The following is a 22,260-nucleotide window of genomic DNA, read 5'->3' as shown; positions in this document are numbered from 1 at the left end:
CCAGAAATTCAAGCTGGATTCAGAAGAGGATGTGGAACAAGAGATATCATTGCTGATGTTAGATGGAGCCTCACTGAAAGCAGAGAATACCAGAAGAATGTTTACCTGTGTTTTACTGACTACTTGAAGGCATTTGACTGCATGGATCATAACAAATTATGGGTAACATTGCAAAGAATGAAAATTCCAAAACACTTCATTGTTCTCATGAGGAACCTGTACTTAGACCAAGAGGTGGTCATGCGAACGGACAAGGGAACTGCGTGGTTTAAAGTCAAGAAAGGTGTTTGTCAGGGTTGTAGCCTTTCACCATTTTTATTCAGCCTATATGCTGAGCAAATAATCCAAAAAACTGGACTATGTGAAGAAGAACAGGGCACAAGATTGGAGGAAGATTCATTAACAACCTGTGATATGCAGATGACACAACCTTGCTTGCTGAAAGTGAACAGGAGATGAAGTACTTACTGATGAAAATCAAAGACTACAGCCTTCCGTATTGATTACAGATAAAAGAAAACAATCCTCAAACTGGACCAATAAGCACCATTATGGTAAATGGAGAAAATACTGAAGTTGTCAAGGGTTCCATCTTACTTGGATCTACCATCAACAGTCAAGAAATCAAACAACCTATTGCACTGAGCAAGACGTTTTAAAAAGGTTAAAAAGCAGAGATGTCACTTTGAGGACTAAGGTGCCTGACCTAAGCCATGGTATTTTCAATCACCTCATATGCATTCAGAAGTTGGATAATAAATAAGACTGATAAAGAATTGATGCCTTTGAATCATGATGTTGGACAAGAATATTGAATATACCATGGACTGCCAGAAGGATGAACAAATCTGTCTTGGAAGAAGTACAGCCAGCATGTTCCTTAGTAGTGAGGATGGCGAGACTTTGTCTTAATGTACTTTGGATATGTTATCAAGAGGGACCAATCTCTGGAGAAGGACACCAGGGTTTGTAAAGTGTCAGTGAAAAAGAGGAAGACTCTCAGCTAGATGGATTGATACAGTGTCTGCAACAATGGTCTCAAACAGCAATGATTTTGAGGCTGGCTTGAGACTGGGCAGCATTTTATTCTAGTGTATGTAGGATCGCTATGACTCAGAACTGACTTGACAGCACGTAACATCATTTCTACAGGAGGACATTGCCTTGGAATTTTGGAATTATTTCCCTTGGCAGCATCACCCAGGTCTATGTGTTTGTATAGCCTTCCTGTATAGAACTCTCTTAAGGTCAGTAAGACCAACTGCTTTTGAGATAGAACCAGCAATGGAACCCTCAATGGTGAAGGACTTAGAGAGTTTCCCTAACTACTTTTTTTCATACGTAGTAGCCTTTATAAAGAAATTAAGATTCAAATTACAGGATAGGAAAGGTCAACCTCTGACCAGTAACACTTACCTGAACAACAAGCTTGTCTTAAATCTGAGGCTATTTATTATAGATCCATATCTGTGGAGCACCCAGATCATAATATGGCTTCTCAAAAGCCCCACCTCTCCTCCACCCTGACATGTCATCCAGGCATTTTATGGTACACTGAAAATGAATTGGCATCTCAGCCTTTCCTCACAAACCTCCTACTTCCTCTGTCTTACTTTTCTCGGTTGTCATAGTAGTTAGCTGCCATCGAGTCAACCCTTGATTCAACATGGCCCCACGCACAATGAAACACAGTGCAGTCCAGTCTTGCGCCATCTCCATGATAGGTTGTGGATCAGACCCTTGTGATTCATATGGTTTTTATTGGTTGATTTTTGAAAGAAGATCATCAGGCCTTTCTTCCTAGTCTGTCTTTGTCTGGAAGCTCCACTGAAACTTGTTCAGCATCATAGCAACATGCAGGCTTCCAATGACAGATGGCTGGTCTGCACAGTTACTCAAGATGGAAATCTAGAAAGCACCATTACCTCTGCCTCCCAATTTCCACTGATGTTCAGCTTAATGACACTTCCTCTCTTTTGCTTCCCTAGACCTTCTCATCTGTTCCCTTACCGTACAAATGAATTACGTGCTTTTGTGTTTATGTTTCCCTAGTGTTTTATGTTTACACACCAACCACTAAGGCCACAGATGAAGAAATTGAAGATTTTTACCAGCTTCTGCAGTCTAAAACTGATTGAACACGCAGTCAGGATGCATTCATAATTACTGGTGATTGGAACGCGAAAGTTGGAAACAAAGATGAAGGATCAGTAGTTACAAAATATGGCTTTGGTGATAGAAACAATGCCGGAGATCACATGATAAAATTTTGCAAGATCAATGACTTCTTCATTGCAAATACCTTTTTTTACCAATATAAATGGTGACAATACACATGGACCTCAGCAGATGGAATACACAGGAGCCAGTTCAACCACGTCTGTGCAAAGAGATGATGGAAAAGCTCAATATCATTAGTCAGAATAAGGCCAGGTGCTGACTGCAGAACAGAACATCAATTGCTTATATAAAAGTTTAAGTTGAAGCCAGAGAAAATTAGAACAAGTCCATAAGAGCCAAAATACAACCTTGAGTATATCCCACCTGAATTTAGAGACCATTTCAAGAACAGATTTGACAATTGAACACTGATAATGGAAGACCAGACTAATTGTGGAATGACATCAAGGACATCATAACCTGAAGAAAGCAAGAGGTCATTAAAAAGATAAGAAAGAAAGGAAAGACCAATGTCGACGTGAGAAGAGACTCTGAAACTTGCTCTTGAATGTTGAGTAAAAAGTAGCTAAAGTAAAAGAAAGAATTGATGAAGTAAAAGAACTGAAGAGAAGATTTCAAAGGGCAGCTCGAGACGACAAAGTATTGTGATGACATGTGCAAAGAGCTGGAGATAGAAAACCAAATGGGAAGAACACTCTCGGCATTTCTCAAGTTGAAAGAACTGAAGAAAGAATTCAAGCCTCAGGTTGCAAAAGTGAAGGATTCCACCAGGAAAATAATAAACGATGCAGGAAGCATCAAAAGAAGATGGAAGGAATACACAGAGTCATTATACCAAAAAGAATTGGTTGACGTCCAACCATTTCAAGAGGTAGCATATGATCAGAAATTGATGGTACTGAAGGAAGAAGTCCAAGCTGCAATGAAGGCATTGGCAAAAAACAAGGCTCCAGGAATTAACAAAATATCAATTGAGATGTTTCAACAAATGGATGCAGCACTGGAAGTGCTCACTTGTCTATGCCAAGAAATTTGGAAGACAGCTAATTGGCGAACTGACTGGAAGAGATCCGTATTTATGCCTATTCCCAAGAAAGGTGATCCAACAGAATGTGGGAATTATAGAACAATATCATTAACATCATACACAAGGGAAATTTTGCTGAAGATCATTCAAAAGCAGCTGCAGCAGTATATCAACAGGGAACTGCCAGAAATTCAGGCTGGCTTCAGAAGAGGACATGGAACCAGGGATATCATTGCTGATGTCAGGTAGATCCTGGCTAAAAGCAGAGAATACCAGAAAGATGTTTACCTGTGTTTTATTGACTATTCGAAGGCATTTGACTGTGTGGGTCATAACAAGTTATGGGTAACATTGCAAAGAATGGGAATTCCAGAACACTTCATTGTGCTCATGTGGAACCTGTGCATACATCAAGAGGCAGTTGTTCGAACAGAACAAGAGATTACTGCATGGTTTACATTCAGGAAACTGTGCGTCAGGGTTGTATCCTTTCACTATACCTATTCAATTTGTATGCTGAGCAAATAATCTGAGAAGCTGGACTGTATGAAGAAAAATGGGGCATCAGGATTGGAGGAAAACTCATTAACAACCTGTGTTATGCAGATGACACGATCTTGCTTGCTGAAAGTGAAGAGGACTTGAAGCACTTACTGATGAAGATCAGAGACCACAGCCTTCAGTATGGATTGCACCTCAACATAAAGAAAACAAAAATCCTTACAACTGGACCAATGAGCAACATCATGATAAACCGAGAAAAGGTTGAAGTTGTCAAGGATTTCATTTTACTTGGATCTACCATCAACACCCATGGAAGCACCAATCAAGAAATCAAATGACACATTGCATTGGGCAAATCTGCTGCAAAAGACCTCTTCAAAGCATTGAAAAGCAAAGAAGTCACTTTGAAGACTAAGTGCACCTGACCCAAGCCATGGTGTTTTCAGTTGCCTCATATGAATTTGAAAGCTGGACAATGAATAAGGAAGACCAAAGAAGAATTGACACCTTTGAATTGTGGTGTTGGTGAGGAATACTGAATATACCATGGACTGCCAAAAGAACAAATCTGTCTTTGAATCAGTACAACCAGAATGCTCCTTAGAATCCAGGATGATGAGACTATGTCTTACATACTTTGGACAGATTTTCAGGAGTGTTCAGTCCCTGGAGGAGGACATCATGATTGGTAAAGTACAGGGTCATCGAAAAAGAGGAAGGTCCTCCATAAGATGAATTGACACAGTGGCTGCAACAATGGGCTGAAGCATAACAATGATAGCGAGCATGACACAGGACCAGGCAGTGTTTCGTTCTGTAGTACATGGGGTCGCTGTGAGTCGGAACCGACTTGACGGCACCTAACAGCAACAACACTTTATGTGTTCCACCATTATACTGATTTCCGCGTTGCTTTGAGTTATTGTTTATATACCTGTCTCTTCCATTGAACTGCCAGTTCTCCAGTACAGGGGCTGTGTCTTTGTCCCAGCACTTCCTTGGCAAATCCATCCATTCATTCATGTATTAAGCATCTGCTATGTGGTGATTGCTGAAGCTGAAAGAACTGAAGAAAAAATTCAAGCCTCAAATTACAATATCAAAGAATTCTATGGGCAAAATACTGAAGGACACAGGAAACCTGAAAAGCAGGTGGAAGGAATACAAACAATTGGTGCCTTTGAATTGTGGTGCTGGCGAAGAATATTGAATATATACCATGGACTGCCAAAAGAATGAACAAATCTGTCTTGAAAGAAGTGCAGCCAGCATGCTCCTTAAAAGCAAGGATCCTAAGACAACATCTCACATATTTGAGACATGTTATCAGGAGTGGTCAGTCCTGGGAGAAGGACATCATGCTTGGTAAAGTAGAGGGTCATCAAAAAAGAGGAAGACCCTCAATGAGATGAATTGACACAGTGGTTGCAACCATGGGTGCCACTATAACAATGATTATTAAGATGGTGAAGGACTGGACAATGTTTTGTTCTGTTGTACATGGGGTGCTATGAGTCAGAACCAACTCGACAGTCCCTGACGACAACAATGTCTAATGATATTGTTAGAGCCTAGTAAAATCTGTTTTTGTAGACATAAAAGAAAAGGAAACACGTAGAGAATTTGGCATTTAGATATACACGATGCTACAAAAAAACTTAATTGGAGCTTTCTAAAAAACAGCTTTTTAGCTAAGTTTTAGTTTTTAAATATAAACTCAGAGATTTACCATCAGATGAAACTGTTATAACAGCAGTACTGTCTCATTAAACAGTAAAAATATACAATTTAAAATCAGGAAGTAATACATTATCAGTAGGTTATATACTTAAATTTACACACAACACATTATGCTAACATATTTAAAAATTTTAAAACACTGAATCTTGTATTCTTTGTAAAATAATATGTAGTCTCAAATTGAGTTTAAAAATTTGCATGCCCACACTGTATCTATAGTCTAGTTTAGATTTAGAATGGACCTTATAGAGAAAGTACCAAACTCTGTCAAACCTATCTTAATTATTTAAAATCATTCAGGTGCTACATGCCTTTGTTTATAGAACTTAAAGATTCTAAGGTCAAACTCAGATTGATTTAAGGATGAATTTGTATTTTTATGTGATTAATTTTTATATGATGAATGTAGTAATGTTTATGTTATCCCTAGAGCAGCAGCATGTGCCACCAGGACTCCTATAGTGGCATAAAAAAAAAAAAAAATTTTTTTTTTTTAATACCAGATTTCAGGAGTCTGAAACTTGGCTTTGCTGCTGTATGGCTTTGGTTAAAAATACTTAATTTCTGTGTGCCTTGGTTTTCTTATAAAATGGGTGTAACGATATTTCCTGCTTGTAGGTTTGTTGTTGTTATGTTGTTGTTAGGTGCTGTCGAGTTGTTTCTGACTCATAGCGAACCCAGTGTACAACAGAATGAAACACTGCCTGGTCCTGTCCCATCCTCACAATCATTGTTATGTGTGAGCCCGTTGTAGCCACTGTGTCAACCCATCTCGTTGAGGGTCTTCCTCTTTTTTGCTGACCCTTTACTCTGCCAAGAGTTATGTTCTTCTCCAGGGACTGGTCCCTCCTGATAGCATGTCCAAAGTATGTGAGATGAAGGCTCGCCATCCTTGGTTCTAAGGAGCATGCTGGTTGTACTTTTTCGAAGACAGATTTGTTCCTTCTTCTGGCAGTCCATGGTATATTCAAAATTCTTCACCAACACCACAATTCAAAGGCATCAATTTTTCTTCGGTCTTCCTTATTCATAGTACAACTTTCGCATGTATGCAGGTTTTGTTACAAGAATTAAATGAGTTAATACATATATATAATACATAATGTATATGTAGTGTAATATATTAATATATAATGTTATGTTAGATCACACATGCACACGCTCCTGGTACATAAGAGGTGTTACCTACTATATTGGTTTGTTTTTGGCATGTTCTTCCCCCCCCCTTTTTTTTTTATTGTGTTTTAAGTAAAAGTTTACAATTCAAGTCAGTTTCTTGTACAAAACTTACACACACATTGTTATGTGATTCTAGTTGCTCTCCCCACAATGTGACAACACACTCCTCCTCTCTAACCTGTATTTCTCATGTCCATTCAACCAGCTTCTGTCCCCCTCTGCCTCCCATCTCACCTCCAGACAGGAGCTGCCCTCATAGTCTCATGTGTCTACCTGAGCTAAGAAGCACACTCCTCACCAGTATCATTTTATGTCTTATAATCCAGTCTAATCTTTATCTGAAGAGTTGGCCTCAGGAATGATCCTAGCTCTGGGCCAACAGACAGTCTGGGAGCCATGTTCTCTGGGCTCCCTCCAGTCTCAGTCAGACCACCTAGCCTGGCCTTTTTAGTAGAATTTGAGTTTTGCATCCCACTCTTCTCTCACTCCATCAGGAACCCTCTGTTGTGCTCCCTGTTAGGGCAGTCATTGGTGGTAGCTGGGTACCATCCAGTCCCCCCGGTTCCAGGCTGATGGCATCTCTGATTTATGAAGCCCTTTCTGTCTCTTGGGATCTTATTTTCCTTGTGTCCTTGGTGTTCTTCATTCTCCTTTGCTCCAGGTGGGTTGAGACCAACTGATGCATCTTAGATGACCACTTGCTAGCTTCTAAGACCCCAGATGCCACTCATGTTTTTGGTATGTTCTTGAAACTGAACACAAAAGAGCATTCTTAAAGTACACTAGAAATAATAGCATTCTGACTCACAGCGACCTCTAGGACAGAGTGGAACTCCATAGAGTTTCCAAGGTTGTAAATCTTCATAGAAGCAGACTGCTACCTCTTTCTCCTGTGGTTGGTGGGTTCGAACTGCTGACTTTAGTAGCCGAGTGCTTAACCACTGCACCACCAGGGCTCCTTCATCTCTTTATACCTCTACTTAAAGCCATCCTGTATTCCACCTCTTTTTCTCCCTATATTAGTTTTCTCATGTTGCATAACAAATTACCACAAACTTAGTTTAAAACAGCACACAATTATTATCACACAGGTTCCATGGGTCAGAAGCCTGGGCACAACTTAGCTAAGCCCTCTGCTCAAGGTCTCACAAGGTTACAATCAGGGTGCTGGCCAAGCTGACTTTCATCTGGAGGATCGACTAAGGAAGATACACTTCCAAACTCATTCACGTTGTTGGCAGAATTCATTCCTTGTGGCTGTATGGCTTGAGGGCCCTGATTTCTTCCTGGGTGTTGACTAGAGGCTGCCCTCAGCTCCTAGAGGCAATCTGCAGGTCCTTGCCACGTGGCCCCATCTATCTCCAGTCCACAGCAAAACGGTTTGCTTCTACAAGGCTAGCAGGAAAATCTCTCACTCCACTCAGCCAAGATGGAATCTTACAGAAAGTCACATAATCATAGGAGGGATATCCAACACTTTTACCATGTTCCGTGAGTTAGAAGCAAGTCTTAGGTTCCACTCACGCTCATGGGGCTGGGATTGTACAAAGGTGTGGGATTATTGAAGTTTTCCCTAGGGCCTGCTCACCACATTCTCCATCTGGGTTCAGTTCTTATAGTACCTCATGTACACAGCCATCTTTCTGCATTGCCTAGTAATATGTCCTTGCTTGTCTCTTCCCACCTCTAGATCTTTATGGTAGAGACCTTGCCCTGTTCACGTTTCTGTGTCCCTTTGCACCTAGTACAAGACTTGGCATTTAGTTGGTGCAGTGAACTTTTCAAAAACAGCTTTATTGAAGTATAATTGATCAGTGAACTTTTTATAAATGAATGAAGATACACATCAGACTCACATGTTGCAAATTTCAAAGTATTTGCTAATTATTTTTTAAAGGAATGGTCTAATTGGTTACTATATTTGGGGTTGTACTGACTCTTCTTTCAAGACGACACAGCAAAATTGAGATAATTGTGTGATTGATTCTAGAGTTATGGAACTATGGATGTTTTTCATGATGCAACTTCATAGCATTTTGTCTTGTCTAACCAGATTATTTATTTATTTTTTTTTCTAGATGAGCAAGAGATAGTACAAAAACGCACTTTCACAAAATGGATCAACTCTCATCTCGCCAAGGTAAAAGAAGCTACCCAGGGTCTTATGTTTACTTAGCTTGAGACAGTGAGTCATTAAGTGCACAGTACAAAGAAACACTGCTATTGCTACTGTCATTTTTACTACTCAATGACGCCGGCAAGCCTATCAATTTAAATTTCCATGACCCATGGTGCTTGCTAACATACCCCAGAGAAGAAATGGATGGATATCTAGAATAAAGAGTAGGTACTTCATGTCAATTCTAGCCATTTTGATGAGCTATTTCATCCAATTATTTCTTCCATACTAATGTGTTTGCCGTGTCAAAAGGAGACCTTGTGCTGGATTTGTTTGCTCGCTTGTTTGTTTCTGTTTGGAACAGAAAGTAGCAATTAGTGATGTGACCTGAGCAAAGAATTTATCCTGGGGAGATTGTGACAGCATCTGTGCTCACCCCTGAGGCACTTCGATAAAAAAGTAACCTCGAGGGAGCGATGCTCAAAAGGCTGTTAACGTCCTTTATGCACGTTACCTTTAGATTGTATCAGCTGTCTATGTGTTTGTATGTTGTAATGGCTTTGAAAAAAAAAAATACTAATATGAAATAAATTCTAATCTAGCCCACCTTTGTAAAAGTAAGTACAGTTGATAGGACAGTTGTCTGAATTCAGTTAGAGGGTCCCTTGACTAAGAGCGGTACCTGTAGTGTGTAAGACGTAACCCTACGAGCAGATTTTGATCAGGGACTTCCCCAAAGCCTCTTTCATAGTCCAGAAGGAAACAGGATGGCTGTTTACTTCTGTCCCATTATACACACACACACACATACACACACAGACTCCATACTATGTATCTATACTGCTAGGCTTTGGAGGCAGGGAAAAAGTGACACTTTCCCAGGCCTTGAGAAGCTCTCATACAGCATAAAAAGAAGAGAAGAGCAGTTATGTCACCATACAGGATGGACTGGGATCATCTTTCCTATAACCTCTTTCCAAAGCCATTTGAGGAGAGTGGCGTTCTCTGGCCCAGCGGTGCATCCGGGACCCGCCCTGTGAAAGGCAGTGAATGCAGTAGGCTCGATGACTTTGGGGGCTCAATTTCTCAAGCCGTAGTTGGTGCCAGCCGACCGCTACTTATATTACAGAATTGTCAACAATTGGGAAAGATTTTTTTCCAAGATGAAAGTGGCTTTTTTATTTTTTCGTATTGTAAAAAGGCTATATGCTAATTGTAAATAATATTTAAAAATAAACCTCCTGCAAAGTGTAAAAGAAAGTGAAAATCACCTTAAATCACATAATCCAGAAATAACCATTACTAACATATTGCTCAACATTGTTACGCACACATACACACGCACACACACATGCAAACACACAGAATTTCACATAAATGACTTTATATAGTAGCTACCGTTCTCTATTTCACTTAGCATATCTTTTTATGTCACTAAATACAGAGCTACATAACCATTTTATTGGCTGCCTAGTATTCCATGAAGGAGCCCTGGCAGTACAGTGGTTAAGCACTCGGCTGCTAACTGGAAGTTCAGTGGTTTGAACCCACCAGCTGCTCTGTGGGAGAAAGATGCGGCAGTCTGCTTCCATAAAGATTACAGCCTTGGAAACCCTATGGGGCAGTTCTGCTTTGTCCTATAGGGTCGCTATGAGTCAGAATCTACTTGATGGCAGTGAGTTTGGTTTTGGGTTTTGGTTTTAGTATTCCTTTATATATATGTACCACACATTAACTATTTACTTATTGGTGGTCATTTAGGTGGTTTCCAGTTTTTAAATATTTTATGAAATATTACAGTGGAGGTCCTGTGCAAACATATTTATATACTCCTGTGCTTTTTCCTCTTAGGATAAATTTCTGTGAGTGAGTAGTCAGTAGGCAAGCGCATTAAATATATATATGTATATATATATGTGTGTGTGTGTATGTATGTGTGGAAACCCTGGTGGCGTAGTGGTTAAGTGCTACGGATGCTAACCAAAGGGTCAGTAGTTCGAATCCGCCAGGCGCTCCTTGGAAACTCTGTGGGGCAGTTCTACTCTGTCCTATAGGGTCGCTATGAGTCGGAATCGACTCGACGGCACTGGGTTTGGTTTTTGGTACGATATGTGTGTGTATGTGTATATTATGTATATATGTGTGTATATATATTCTGGGTATATGTATAGAACCCTGGTGGCACAATGGTTAAGTGCTGGTCAGCTAACCCAAAAGTTGGCTGTGGAGGTTCAAACCCACCAGCCGCTCCTCAGGGGAAAAGACCTGGAAATCTGCTCCCATAATGATTACAGTTTAGGAAACTCTGTGGGGTAGTTCTACTTTGTAACACATGGAGTCCCTGTGAGGTAGAATTGACTTGATGGCACGCAACAACAAATATATATATATGTGTGTGTGTGTGTGTGTGTGTGTACATAATATTAATATATGCTAAGAACTCTTGAGAATTCCTATTTCCTTACAACATTAAAGCACTCTTTAAATTTTTAAAAAGTATTTTTCAATTTGGTTGGTGAAAATAGTTTATCATTCATCTTTTTGATATTTCCTTTTTTTAAAAAAAAATAGGCTGAATATCTTTTGAGATCTTCAGTAGAATTCTTAGGATAGAGTTATCTAAGATATTTATGTTACTTATGTACTGAATATTTAAAGAGAAGGTCTTTCTGGAGGGGATATATGGCAAGAGTTTGTTTTCAATCCTTTTTTTTTTCTTTCAATTTGCTTTACATATTCATGTTTCAGCCGGTTATGGTGGTGATTGGAAGTAGATTTTATAATATGTATCCTTTTCTTTTTATCTTTTCTGGTCTTTTTTCCAAGTTTGCAATCACAACAGTCCTGCTATTTCATGTCAAAATATCCAAGTCCTAGTTTTAAGGTGTAGTGCACGCCCTCTCATTCATGAAGTCTTCTCTACTCACAGGTACCCCTTCCTTACCCGTACCCCTTCCTTCTCTGGCTTTCCTGCCTATAGTGCTATAGAATCCGAATCCAGGCACTTTGTCAGAACCTGTAGCAGAGACGGGGAAGTTCAGCAAGTCTGAAATTATTTTGTACTGTTTCATATCTTACCTTCCCAAGGACATTGTTTTAACTTTTTAAGGCATATGCTAATTCTTAGAATTTCTCTGTGAATTCTAATAGCTCCAAGTACAGTGCTGAATATCATACAGTGGTACATAATAAAACAGTAACTGCAGAGTCTATCTTTTGTTATTTTTGTTTGAATAGTAAAGACATCACATTGGTGGAAAAAAATTAATGATTAATTTCAGACTCTGTGCTAAGTGCTTAACACAGAAATCTTCACACACCTGGTAATTGGTACTGCTGAGGTTTGAATCTAGACTTGAATCTGAAGACCACATGTTTTACCCTATTTTGCACATTTTTGCGTGGTTTGCATGGTAACATTTTGAAAGGCCCAGAAAAGCATTGCCTCTGCAGCCGCCCAGCTCTAACACCCTTTTAAGGAGAAATCGGTCTTTTTGCTCTTTTTTTTTTTTTTTTATCCACTCTACTTGTGATTTTTCCCCTCCTTCGGTTGACTTGAAAACCAAAGACTGAAACAAAAAAATAATACCTGTAGTTGTTGTCTTGAACTTATTTATGACTGTATTCATTCTAGTACCTTGTCAAACTTATCCAGACCCACAAATGCGTTGTAGTACATTTTCGTTTTCGGACTCACTTATATTTAGAAAGCATTCTGAAAATTAAATCTAACCCCACTACCCCACTTCGGCAATTGGCAGAGTTTTAAGATAGCTGTAGAGTCGATGTTTATGTCTACCTTTGTCTCAGAGCTGATCACATAATTGCTTACTCATCTCTCTCTTCCCATCCTTTGGGCATCTCTATCTCTATTTAAGTTTCCATTTCTAGCCCCATCTCTTTATCATTCTCCCTCCCATCCCAGTACCATCCCTATCTCTGTGTCTCTCCATCCCAGCTCCTCCTCCTCTGTACCATTGCCTCCACCCAGCCCCCTCTTGCCCTGTCTCAATTTCCTCAACCCTGTCTTTATCCTCATTTCCATCTCTATTTCTGTCAGTGTCCTATCCCTATAAAAACACATGCATTTTGCAAGTCCTAGGCTTCCCTCTCTCCCCAGTCTCATTGAGGTCATACCTACATTCAAATAGAAGCACAACAAACTTCTCTCCCTGTTAGAGTGTGCTTGCTCACTTCTGAGAATTCTCACAATGATAAGATCTCACTTACTCCAGAAACAAGACCAATTTCATGTCTTTGCTCCAGCTTCTGGGCCAAGACATGGTGTCACTTTTCCTTATGCTTCCGTAAGGTTTGATCTCAAAGCTGCTGCATTCTGGGGTGCTAGAGTGATGCTTCCAGACTAAGAAAGAGATGCTTCCAGACTAAGAAAGACTGGGAAAAAAGACCTGGCAATCTACATCTGAAAATTAATGAATGAAAGCCTAGGGATCACAACAGAACATCATCTGACTCACTTGCTTTAGACACATCATCAGGAGGGATCAATCGCTAGAGGAGGACATCGTATTTGGTGAAGTAGAGGGCCAAAGAGGGTGAGGGAGACCCTTGGTAAGATGGATTAGCACAATAGCCACCATGACGGACTTGAACATGCCAGTGGTCCTGCGGATGATGCAGGACCAAGCAACATTTTGTCCTATTATATTTAAGGTTGCCATGGGTAGGTGGCAGCTATCATCTATGTAGAGTCATGCTTGGCCCCACCGCTGTAGCGCTCCATGGGTATGGCCAACTGGAGTGCACACAGACACACACACACACACACACACATACATGCACACATCTTCCTAGTCAGCTGGTATTCACAGAAGCACGTGTCACACCCCAGATCTCAAAACGCACAGATATCCACCCCCAGACAACAGTGGGCTTTCAGTCATGGAGCGGGCCCAAAGCTGCACTTGGAATAAAAACATATCTCCCTAGAAAATAATGCCACAAAGAAGCAGCTTGACTCGTCTTACAGACTTCCATTATTCTCTAGAGCTTCTTGAAGGCCACTTCTCTTCTTTCTTATTAAATAACCAAGGCAGGTGGTTCGTCCTACAGTAAAGAAACACCCTGCCCCAAAGAGAGATCCATAATTCCTGTCAGCTTTGAAAGGACCCAGTGCTTTGTAATGTGTTCGGTTACGTTTAGTTTGTTACTTATGTGTTTGTTTGCTCTGCTTTGTCTAGTAAATACTCAATGAATTTGGGCACCAAGATCAGCATGAGGCCTCACTTGAAAGAGCAGAGAATTTCTTCGAAGCCCATAACATAGGGATGAGAACTCAGCCCTGGGGACGATGGTGGTAGTGACTCGGTAACCACCATCATATTCCCGTATTATAAGTAGCTCGGCGCTTTGGAATAATTTCAGATAATCTGACAGTCATATCATTTAAAAGAGCTAAAATGCATTTTATTCCTTGATTGGGCTTTTTTTTTTTTTCCCCTACAATTCTCTGTTGGCACCTACCAATAAAGGTAAGAAAATGACCTGTGTCAGAAATACTTTTTCAGTTGGTAATCAAGATAATGGACTCAAATCACCTTATTTTTTGTGTTGTGTAATGCACTAAGCTATTTTAGTCCTGAAAATGGGAAAGGAGGAGAGTGCTAAATTGGATAGGAACCAAAAAGGAGCTTCAACTTGCTCTGGAATGCAGTTTGTAAATATGTTACTGGATCTCCATTGTCTGAGGGCTTTCACCCAACAGGCATGGGGATTTTGGGGGATTTAAACTAGGCTGATGAAACTACTTCCTTCTAAAAGCTGTGATTGTATCTTGTAACTGCAACTGCTTTAACATTTTTCATCAGTCAGAAAAACAAAACCTTTATTTTAAAGGATCATTTATAAGACTCCTTATTTGGAAAGAAAATTTATATCTATTCTTCAAAAACTTTTTTTGGAAATTGCCCATTTCTAAAACTAGTTTTAATAATGGGGTTTTGGTAGGTTTAAAAGCTGGGATGTTGAGTGAAGAAGTGAAAAAAGTCAGTCCTTCTGTCCATTGGTCATTCTTGGGTGCACCTTGGAAGCTGTAAAAGATGTTATGAGGATGAATTTGAGGCTTTAATTGTTCTTTTTTTTTTTTTTTATAATAACTTTTATTAAGCTTCAAGTGAACGTTTACAAATCCAATCAGTCTGTCACATATAAGTTTACATACATCACACTCCCTACTCCCACTTACTCTCCCCGTCTTGAGTCAGCCCTTTCAGTCTCTCCTTTCTTGACAATTTTGCCGGCTTCCCTCTCTCTCTATCCTCCCATCCCCCCTCCAGACAAGAGTTGCCAACACAATCTCAAGTGTCCACCTGATATAATTAGCTCACTCTTCATCAGCATCTCTCTCCCACCCGCTGACCAGTCCCTTTCATTTCTGATGAGTTGTCTTCGGGGATGGTTCCTGTCCTGTGTCAACTGAAGGTCTGGGGACCATGGCCGCTGGGATTCCTCCAGTCTCAGTCAGACCATTAAGTCTGGTCTTCTTATGAGAATTTGGGGTCTGCATCCCACTGATCTCCTGCTCCCTCAGGGGTCCTCTGCTGAGCTCCCTGTCAGGGCAGTCATCGATTGTGGCCGGGCACCAACTAGTTCTTCTGGTCTCAGGATGATGTAGGTCTCTGGTTCATGCGGCCCTTTCTGTCTCTTGGGCTCTTAGTTGTCATGTGACCTTGGTGTTCTTCATTTTCCTTTGCTCCAGGTGGGTTGAGACCAATTGCTGCATCTTAGATGGCTGCTTGTTAGCATTTAAGACCCCAGACGCCACATTTCAAAGTGGGATGCAGAATGATTTCATAATAGAATTATTTTGCCAATTGACTTAGAAGTCCCCGCAAACCATGTTCCCCAGACCCCCGCGCTTGCTCCGCTGAGCTTTGAAGCATTCATTTTATCCCGGAAACTTCTTTGCTTTTGGTCCAGTCCAATTGAGCTGACCTTCCATGTATTGAGTGTTGTCTTTCCCTTCACCTAAAGCTGTTCTTATCTACTGATTAATCAATAAAAAACCCTCTCCCACCCTCCCTCCCTCCCCCCCTCGTAACCACAAAAGTATGTGTTCTTCTCAGTTTTTACTATTTCTCAAGATCTTATAATAGTGGTCTTATACAATATTTGTCCTTTTGCCTCTGACTAATTTCGCTCAGCATAATGCCTTCCAGGTTCCTCCATGTTATGAAATGTTTCAGAGATTCGTCACTGTTCTTTATCGATGCGTAGTATTCCATTGTGTGAATATACCACAATTTATTTACCCATTCATCTGTTGATGGACACCTTGGTTGCTTCCAACTTTTTGCTATTGTAAACAGAGCTGCAATAAACATGGGTGTGCATATATCTGTTTGTATGAAGGCTCTTGTATCTCTAGGGTATATTCCTAGGAGTGGGATTTCTGGGTTGTATGGTAGTTCTATTTCTAACTGTTTAAGATAACGCCAGATAGATTTCCAAAGTGGTTGTACCATTTTACATTCCCACCAGCAGTGTATGAGAGTTCCAATCTCTCCGCAGCCTCTCCAACATTTATTATTTTGTGTTTTTTGGATTAATGCCAGCCTTGCTGGTGTGAGATGGAATCTCATCGTAGTTTTAATTTGCATTTCTCTAATGGCTAATGATCGAGAGCATTTTCTCATGTATCTGTTGGCTGCCTGAATATCTTCTTTAGAGAAATGTGTGTTCATATCCTTTGCCCACTTCTTGATTGGGTTGTTTGTCTTTTTGTGGTTGAGTTTTGACAGAATCATGTAGATTTTAGAGATCAGGCGCTGGTCGGAGATGTCATTTTGTTATGGGTCTATTTAGTTGTTCTACTTCTGAATGTGTTAGTTTAGGTAGGTAGTGTTTTTCCAGGAATTCATCCATTTCTTCTAGGTTTTCAAATTTGTTAGAGTACAATTTTTCATAATAATCTGAAATGATTCTTTTAATTTCATTTGGTTCTGATGTGATGTGGTCCTTCTCATTTCTTATTCGGGTTATTTGTTTCCTTTCCTGTATTTCTTTAGTCAGTCTAGCCAATGGTTTATCAATTTTGTTAATTTTTTCAAAGAACCAGCTTTTGGCTTTGTTAATTCTTTCGATTGTTTTTCTGTTCTCTAATTCATTTAGTTCAGCTCTAATTTTTATTATTTGTTTTCTTCTGGTGCCTGATGGATTCTTTTGTTGCTCACTTTCTATTTGTTCAAGTTGTAGGGACAGTTCTCTGATTTTGGCTCTTTCTTCTTTTTGTATGTGTGCATTTATTGATATAAATTGGCCTCTGAGCACTGCTTTTGCTGTGTCCCATAGGTTTTGATAGGAAGTATTTTCATTCTCGTTGCTTTCTATGAATTTCCTTATTCCCTCCTTGATGTCTTCTATAACCCAGTCTTTTTTCAGGAGGGTATTGTTCATTTTCCAAGTATTTGATTTCTTTTCCCTCGTTTTTCTGTTATTGATCTCTAGTTTTATTGCCTTGTGGTCTGAGAAGATGCTTTGTAATATTTCGATGTTTTGGACTCTGCAAAGGTTTGTTTTATGACCTAATATGTGGTCTATTCTAGAGAATGTTCCATGTGCGCTAGAAAAAAAAGTATAGTTTGTAGCAGTTGGGTGGAGAGTTCTGTATAAGTCAATGAGGTCAAGTTGGTTGATTGTTGTAATTAGATCTTCCGTGTCTCTGTTGAGCTTCTTACTGGATGTCCTGTCCTTCTCCGAAAGTGGTGTGTTGAAGTCTCCTACTATAATTGTGGAGGTATCTATCTCGCTTTTCAGTTCTGTTAAAATTTGATTTATGTATCTTGCAGCCCTGTCATTGGGTGCGTATATATTTAATATGGTTATGTCTTCCTGATCAATTGTCCCTTTTATCATTATATAATGTCCTTCTTTATCCTTTGTGGTGGATTTAAGTCTAAAGTCTATTTTGTCAGAAATTAATATTGCTACTCCTCTTCTTTTTTGCTTATTGTTTGCTTGATATACTTTTTTCCATCCTTTGAGTTTTAGTTTGTTTGTGTCTCTAAGTCTAAGGTGTGTCTCTTGTAGGCAGCATATAGATGGATCTTTATCCAGTCTGTGACTCTCTGTCTCTTTATTGGTGCATTTAGTCCATTTACATTCAGCGTAATTATAGATAAATAAGTTTTTAGTGCTGTCATTTTGATGCCTTTTTATGTGTGTTGTTGACAGTTTCATTTTTCCACATACTTTTTTGTGCTGAGGCGTTTTTCTTAGTAAATTGTGAGATCCTCATTTTCATAGCGTTTGACTTTATGTTAGTTGAGTCGTTACGTTTTTCTTGGTTTTTGTCTTGAGTTATAGAGTTGTTATGCCTTTTTGTGGTTACCTCATTATATACCCCTATTTTTCTAAGTAAAAACCTAACTTGTATTGTTCTATATTGCCTTGTATCACTCTCCATATGGCAGTTCAATGCCTCCTGTATTTAGTCCCTCTTTTTGATTATTGTGATCTTTTACCTATTGACTTCCATGATTCCCTGTTATATGTATTTTTTTTTTAATTAATCTTAATTTGTTTGTTTTTGTGATTTCCCTATTTGAGTTGATATCAGGACGTTCTGTTTTGTGACCTTGTGTTGTGCTGATATCTGATATTATTGGTTCTGTGACCAAACAATATCCTTTAGTATTTCTTGTAGCTTTGGTTTGGTTTTTGCAAATTCTCTAAACTTGTGTTTGTCTGTAAATATCTTAATTTCGCCTTCATATTTCAGAGAGAGTTTTGCTGGATATATGATCCTTGGTTGGCAGTTTTTCTCCTTCAGTGTTCTGTATATGTCGTCCCATTCCCTTCTTGCCTGCATGGTTTCTGCTGAGTAGTCAGAACATATTCTTATTGATTCTCCCTTGGAGGAAACCTTTCTTTTCTCCCTGGCTGCTTTTAAAATTTTCTGTTTATCTTTGGTTTTGGTGAGTTTGATGATAATATGTCTTGGTGTTTTTCTTTTTGTATCAATCTTAAATGGGGTTCGATGAGCATCTTGGATAGATATCCTTTCGTCTTTCATGATGTCAGGGAAGTTTTCTGTCAGAAGTTCTTCAACTATTTTCTCTGTGTTTTCTGTCCCCCCTCCCTGTTCTGGGACTCCAATCACCCGCAGGTTATCCTTCTTGATAGAGTCCCACATAATTCTTAGGGTTTCTTCATTTTTTTTAATTCTTTTATCTGATTTTTTTTCAGCTATGTTGGTGTTGATTCCCTGGTCCTCCAGATGTCCCAGTCTGCATTCTAATTGCTCGAGTCTGCTCCTCTGACTTCCTAGTGTGTTGTCTAATTCTGTTATTTTATTGTTAATCTTTTGGATTTCTACATGTTGTCTCTCTATGGATTCTTGCAACTTATTAATTTTTCCAGTATGTTCTTGAATAATCTTTTTGAGTTCTTCAACAGTTTTATCAGTGTGTTCCTTGGCTTTTTCTGCAGATATCCTAATTTCATTTGTGATATCATTAAGCATTCTGTAAATTAGTTTTTTATATTCTGTATCTGATAATTCCAAAATTGTATCTTCATTTGGGAAAGATTTTGATTCTTTTGTTTGGGGGGTTGGAGAAGCTGTCACGGTCTGCTTCTTTAAGTGGTTTGATATGGATTGTTGTCTCCGAGCCATCACTGGGAAACTAGTTTTTCCAGTAAATCCGCTAAAAAAAAACTGCAGTCAGATCCCTATCAGAGTTCTCCCTCTGGCTCAGGCTATTCAGATGTTAATGAAGCCGCCTGGGGAGGGTGGGGGAGGGAACAGAGAGATAGGAGAGTAGCACCTCAGAATATAGCCAGAGTTGCTTGTCTTGCTTGGAATGACTGTTATATCTGAGATTCCCGCGGGCGCGTCGCCTATGTGTGCTGGCTGTGTGGAGGTTGCCCCCGGGGGGTCTGGCCCGCTGGAGTCACGGTCAGATCCTCCGCTTCCAGCCCCACGCCCAGCGTCAAGGCTCCCCTACTGGGACGGTGCACTCTCAACTCCAAAATCAGTCGCTGCCTCCCGGGGACTTCTCGTCCCTCCAGCCGCGTGGCCGTGCCGCCCCCGTGAACCAGGTGGGCCCCCTCCCGGGGTTAGTTCAGATGGGTGGAGTAGCTCCCCGTGCTTGTGCCGCGACCAAGTGTCCCGGCTGGAACGCTGTTCTCCCCACTCCAATACCAGTCGCTGCCTCCCGGGGACTTCTCCTACCGGCTGCGTCCCACGCCGCCCGCGCGACCTGGCTGGTCCCCTTCCCGGGGTTAGTTCAGGGGGTGGAGCCACTCTCCGTGTTTATGGCGTACCTGCGAGCAGTCCAAATCCCTGCAGGACGGTTCCCCGGCTCGGATGCTGCTCTTTCTGCTCCAAGATCAGTCACTGCCTCCCGGGGACTTCTCCTACCGGCTGCGTCCCACGCCGCCCGTGGAACCGGCTGGTCCCCCTCCCAGGGTTAGTTCAGGGGGGTGGAGCAGGTCTCTGTGCTTGTGCCGTACCTGACTGGTACGCTGGCTCCAGACTCTGGAAACTATCGCTGCTTCCCCGTATTAGTTCGTTCTCCGTCTCTAAATCCGTGTTTGTTGTTCAGGGTTCGTAGATTGTTATGTATGTGATCGATTCACTTGTTTTTCCGTGTCTTTGTTGTAAGAGGGATCCGAGGTAACGTCTGCCTAGTCCGCCATCTTGGCTCCGCCGCCTAATTGTTCGTTTTTAATAGAAATTTCCACTTATGCTTTTGGCTGCTTGGCTCAGTTGCAAATTAACAAACGGCTTATTTCTAATTAACTAAAATAATAAGCCATTTTATTGATGATATTCTATTGTAACAATTCTATAAATATGACAGTGGTATCAAGAGATAGGATGAAATAAGACAGTAATCTGTTTAAAAAACTGCTTTTCTTAAAACAAAAATCTTATTAAAATAGGAAATAAAGTTAGGATTTTATGTGTGTGTTTATCTCTTTTTAGTACACAGGTGTAGATTTTTAAACCTTGGAGGTATAATTATCTGTTAAGTTTTTCCATCCTTGTTTTCAAATTGAGGTATTTACGCTTCTGCAGTTATGCAAACCATTGCAAATCACTAATTGCTGAAGCACTGTAATATGACTTTAACAAAAATTAGTAGGTGGTGTTTTTTTCATGTACCTGATCATTTCTTTTAGGGAGGTGGCTTCATTTTTAGATATGAAACCTATAATTTTCTTCCCTTTCAAGAAGAAACCTGTATCTTTCCATTTTCCTAGCTGTTATTGAAAGAAGGTGGAACACTTTTTTTTTTTAATTAGCTCAAAATTCATTTTGAGTAATGGTTTTTTAGCATTAGGTCCCTGATTCAGTCTAGCTTGTCAATGCTCGTTGATAAAATATATTTCTAAATTGCAGGGATGCCATTTGCTGAGCTCGTTTATTGAGCACTTTACCATGTGCCAATAACTGTGCTTTAGCAAGTTTATCTCTTATTTAATTCTCATAACAACAATAAGTATTATTTTCATCGTTTTGCAGATTTTGAACCTGAAGCACAGAGTTAATGAATACACTCAAAATATCATACTAGCAGTAAATTTCAAAGCTAGATTTCAATCCCAGAACTCCTAAACTTGAGCACCTATCACTGTGTTGTTATACTCTTGTGCTTCATTTGTTCATTTAGTCATTCATTCAGCAAATATTTATTAAGCACCTATTATGTGCTAGGGGCTGGGTATACAGTAGTGATCAAAGACAGGCATAGTCCCTACTATCTGGGGCTCATAGTCTAGCACAGGAGACAATTACTGTGAAGCCTGTGTGGTCATTTCCACAAGAGGAGCAGCACATGGCCCCAGAAAACACTGGGTAAGCTGAATCAGCCACACAGCTAACCCCATCTTGGGCGTCAGAATAGACTTTCAGAGCGAGAAAGATGTAAGCTGGGACTTGAAAAATGTCTTGAAATTAGGGAGGTGGAGGGAAGAATGTGTCACAAAAGCTGGGAGGTGAGAGGGAGCATGGAGCAGTAAAGGAAATAGAGGAAATAAAGAAAACAGAATACCTGACTATGTGGGTTTCAAGGTGGGTGGGCAACAGAGAAAACTGACGATTAGTCAAAGGACAGTCATTAAGAGAGTTTGGACTTTGTTTTAAAGGAAGTGGGAGACATTGAAGTATCCTAGGCAGGAGAGTGAAATGACCACTCTGGCCCTAAAATGTCCTCTCTCCCTGTTTTCTGTCTCTCTGGAGAATGAACTAAAGGTCTAAGATTGGAGGTGGAGAGACCTTTCAATAAATCAGACGAGAGGTGCTGGTGGCTTGGTGTTGGAATGGAGAAAATTGGATAGATTTAAGAGATGTTTGGGGATGGACTTGATAAAACTAAATAATCAGTTGGAGTCTTGGAAGAGAAGGAGTCAAGAATGACATCCAGGTTTCTGGTTTGAGCAAATAATGAAGGTCATTCACTGACACAGGGAAAACCAGAAGTCTGGGGAAAAGCTAAGTTCAGTTTCAGACAGAGAAATTACTTGCTAGAGATGAATCCATTTG

The 22,260-nt window shown here is 40.2% G+C and overlaps 1 protein-coding gene across 11 annotated transcripts in view; it reads left to right on the top strand.

Moving 5' to 3' along the window:
• Nucleotides 1-22,260, top strand: part of SYNE1 (spectrin repeat containing nuclear envelope protein 1) — a 556,892-nt gene that overhangs the window by 84,780 nt on the left and 449,852 nt on the right. For all 11 annotated transcript variants that reach the window (XR_010323142.1, XM_064292282.1, XM_064292277.1 and 8 more), the window contains exon 3: nt 8,710-8,771. Coding sequence is in view for 10 of the 11 variants with exons in the window: in XM_064292282.1 (XP_064148352.1) it covers nt 8,710-8,771 (62 nt within the window). In the remaining variant the exon portion in view is untranslated. The remainder of the gene's footprint in view (nt 1-8,709; nt 8,772-22,260) is intronic.

The sequence above is a fragment of the Loxodonta africana genome, chromosome 1 (genome assembly GCF_030014295.1).
Source record: "Loxodonta africana isolate mLoxAfr1 chromosome 1, mLoxAfr1.hap2, whole genome shotgun sequence".
Taxonomy (NCBI): domain Eukaryota; kingdom Metazoa; phylum Chordata; class Mammalia; order Proboscidea; family Elephantidae; genus Loxodonta; species Loxodonta africana.
This window is presented reverse-complemented; position numbering and strand designations above follow the sequence as displayed.